Here is a 2,594-nt window from a genome sequence, read left to right on the forward strand (position 1 = left end):
AATGACGTAAATGCAGTATTAATGCCTCGCCTGATGGTGAAATGAAACTACAGTATATCAAAAGGGCAGTAGTTTCCCCAGAATCCCCACAAAACTTTTTGTTAATGATAACAAAAACATGTCACTGTAGCTATAGCTAGATTTCCCCTTATTTTGTGATTATAATAGAGCACGGCGGTGTCTGTTTTTGGAGTGTGTTGCGCGCACTCCTTCCCCCGAGGTGCATGTCATCCAAGCGCCACTCTATATCCAAGAGGCAGGGTCAGTTTCTGCTACACAACTTCTCTCCACACTTGCCCGTATGATTCCCCAGGAGGATGCGCTAGCCGTCCTTACACACTATTGAGTCTGTAAGAGATATGATAACCAGAGGGCGGGCTGATAGCTAAGGACAGTCGAGGAAACAATCTATTGCGCACAACGAGAGCGCGTAAGAATGATTAGCGCGTCATGATATTGCAACTAATGTGATTGAGCAATGCAACACGCTCACTCAAACTGCTAGTTTTTTCTTTTGTTTTTACTTTGGACTTTTTTTCATGGAAAATGTACATCAAGAACTGAAACTCTTCAGTTGGAGGAACTTCATTGCTTGAGTTTCCAAAGTGGATATAACCTTAAAAAAACAACGTTAAGAGTGGGTGAGATACGCACAGGACATCAAGTATCCCATTGCCCTCAACTATGTCTTTGCCACCAACTTTTGGATTTACCCAAGAGCAGGTTGCCTGCGTTTGCGAGGTCCTTCAGCAAGGTGGGAGTATCGAACGTCTCGGACGCTTTCTGTGGTCCTTACCTGCTTGTGAGCACCTCCACAAAAACGAGAGCGTATTGAAAGCGAAAGCCGTGGTTGCTTTCCATCGAGGCAACTTCAGGGAGCTCTACAAAGTATTAGAGAGTACCCAGTTTTCTCCGCACAATCACCCTAAACTGCAACAGCTCTGGCTGAAAGCTCACTACGTCGAAGCGGAGAAATTGCGCGGTCGTCCTCTGGGCGCAGTGGGAAAGTACCGAGTGCGCAGAAAGTTCCCGCTGCCTCGCAGCATTTGGGATGGAGAGGAGACGAGCTACTGTTTTAAGGAGAAGAGCCGATGTGTGCTTAAAGAGTGGTACACTCACAACCCGTATCCTTCTCCGAGAGAGAAGCGAGAACTGGCCGAGGCCACGGGCCTCACCACGACGCAGGTCAGCAACTGGTTCAAGAACAGAAGGCAGAGGGATCGTGCCGCAGAAGCAAAGGAAAGGTAGGAAGAACACTATCACGCTCAAGATTTTAAACAAGCTGTTATATCTTTCTAATCAATATGCAAAATTACAATGGCCATATACAATATGTAAAACATGTAAAGAAATTACATTCATTCTTGGTGGTAATAATAAAAAAAGGCTAATAAAGACAATCAATTAACAATTTGAATGTCAAAAATTTTAAAAACAACTGGACTTTTAGAAAATATGGAGGCCTATAACCGCAAATAGAACATTCTATAAAGTTCTTAATTGTATGACATCAGTGCACGAAAATTTATGAATTTTTAATCAATGAGTGACGCAAAAGTGATTATTTGACCACACAAAATAACTATGCCTAAAAAATTATAAAAAATAAAGTAAAACTAAATACAAATAATAGCCTATTCATATTAGCCATTTTATAGCCTATTATTAAAATATAGATAAGGATATTTAATATTAGGCTATTAATCTTTTAAAATCTTCTGATTTAAATGTGTAATTTGAAAATCTCAACTCCCGTATCGAGAAACGGAGCAAAAGAAGGTGCTTAAGACGGACTTGTCACAATCACATAATTACTAACTGTTAAATATAGTCCATATAATTAATTTAGCCTAAATAGAGCTTTTGCTTAAAAATCAAAAATGCCTATAATGTCCCCCTAATGCTGAAAAATAAAAGTATCATACATTTTATTTGCTACATTTAATTATGCACAATCCAGGTGTTTGTATGTGCAAGCGTAAGCGGTTATTTTTGTGTCTGCCGTCCTGCTAACGAATTTGAATGATCTGCTCCAACAGAGAAAACGATGGTGCAAATCCAAGCGGCCACAACCAACTCACCTCTCACGAAAACAAATCTCTATGTGAAAGTTCAGAGGATGACAAATCTCCCGCGGCGACTCCGGATCACAGCTCCATGAGTCCAGCCATCCTCATGGGTCCCAGTTCAGGTCTGCCCCCCCTGCACAGCTTTGCTCCTCCGCCCGGGCCCAGCGCCTCCATCATCCCCGTCAGCGGCTCAGACTCCCAGAGCCACCATCACTTCTCCATGCACGACGGCCTCCTCCACACCATGACGGCCAGCCTGGTGGAACTTGGATCATAAGGAATAAAACACAGCTTCTTTGACTCTCCCACCAATTACTAGCTTCGTTATCATACCAAACATTTTATTAGTCAAGAGTAGAGGACATTAGCCAAACAAATTCCCAGAACTACCAGACGATTATGGTCCTATACGTCAAGAACAATGTTTCCATCAGAAATTATTGTAACAATTCAGTGTAATCAAGGGATAGTTTTTGATATGTCTAGCTATAAAATAACCTAATAAAATATATATTTAATAAAGTC

General features: G+C 41.5%; 1 protein-coding gene across 1 annotated transcript; it reads left to right on the top strand.

The window, feature by feature from the left end:
- Positions 1–274: 274 nt before the first annotated feature.
- six2b (SIX homeobox 2b) lies at positions 275–2,594 on the top strand. The gene is made up of 2 exons (XM_084134371.1): positions 275–1,244; positions 2,040–2,594. The coding sequence occupies exons 1-2, from the start codon at positions 685–687 to the stop codon at positions 2,344–2,346; spliced, it is 867 nt and encodes a 288-aa protein (XP_083990497.1). The 5' UTR covers positions 275–684; the 3' UTR covers positions 2,347–2,594.

This window comes from Abramis brama, assembly GCF_963993115.1.
Source record: "Abramis brama genome assembly, chromosome: 14".
In the NCBI taxonomy this organism is placed as follows: Eukaryota; Metazoa; Chordata; class Actinopteri; order Cypriniformes; family Leuciscidae; genus Abramis; species Abramis brama.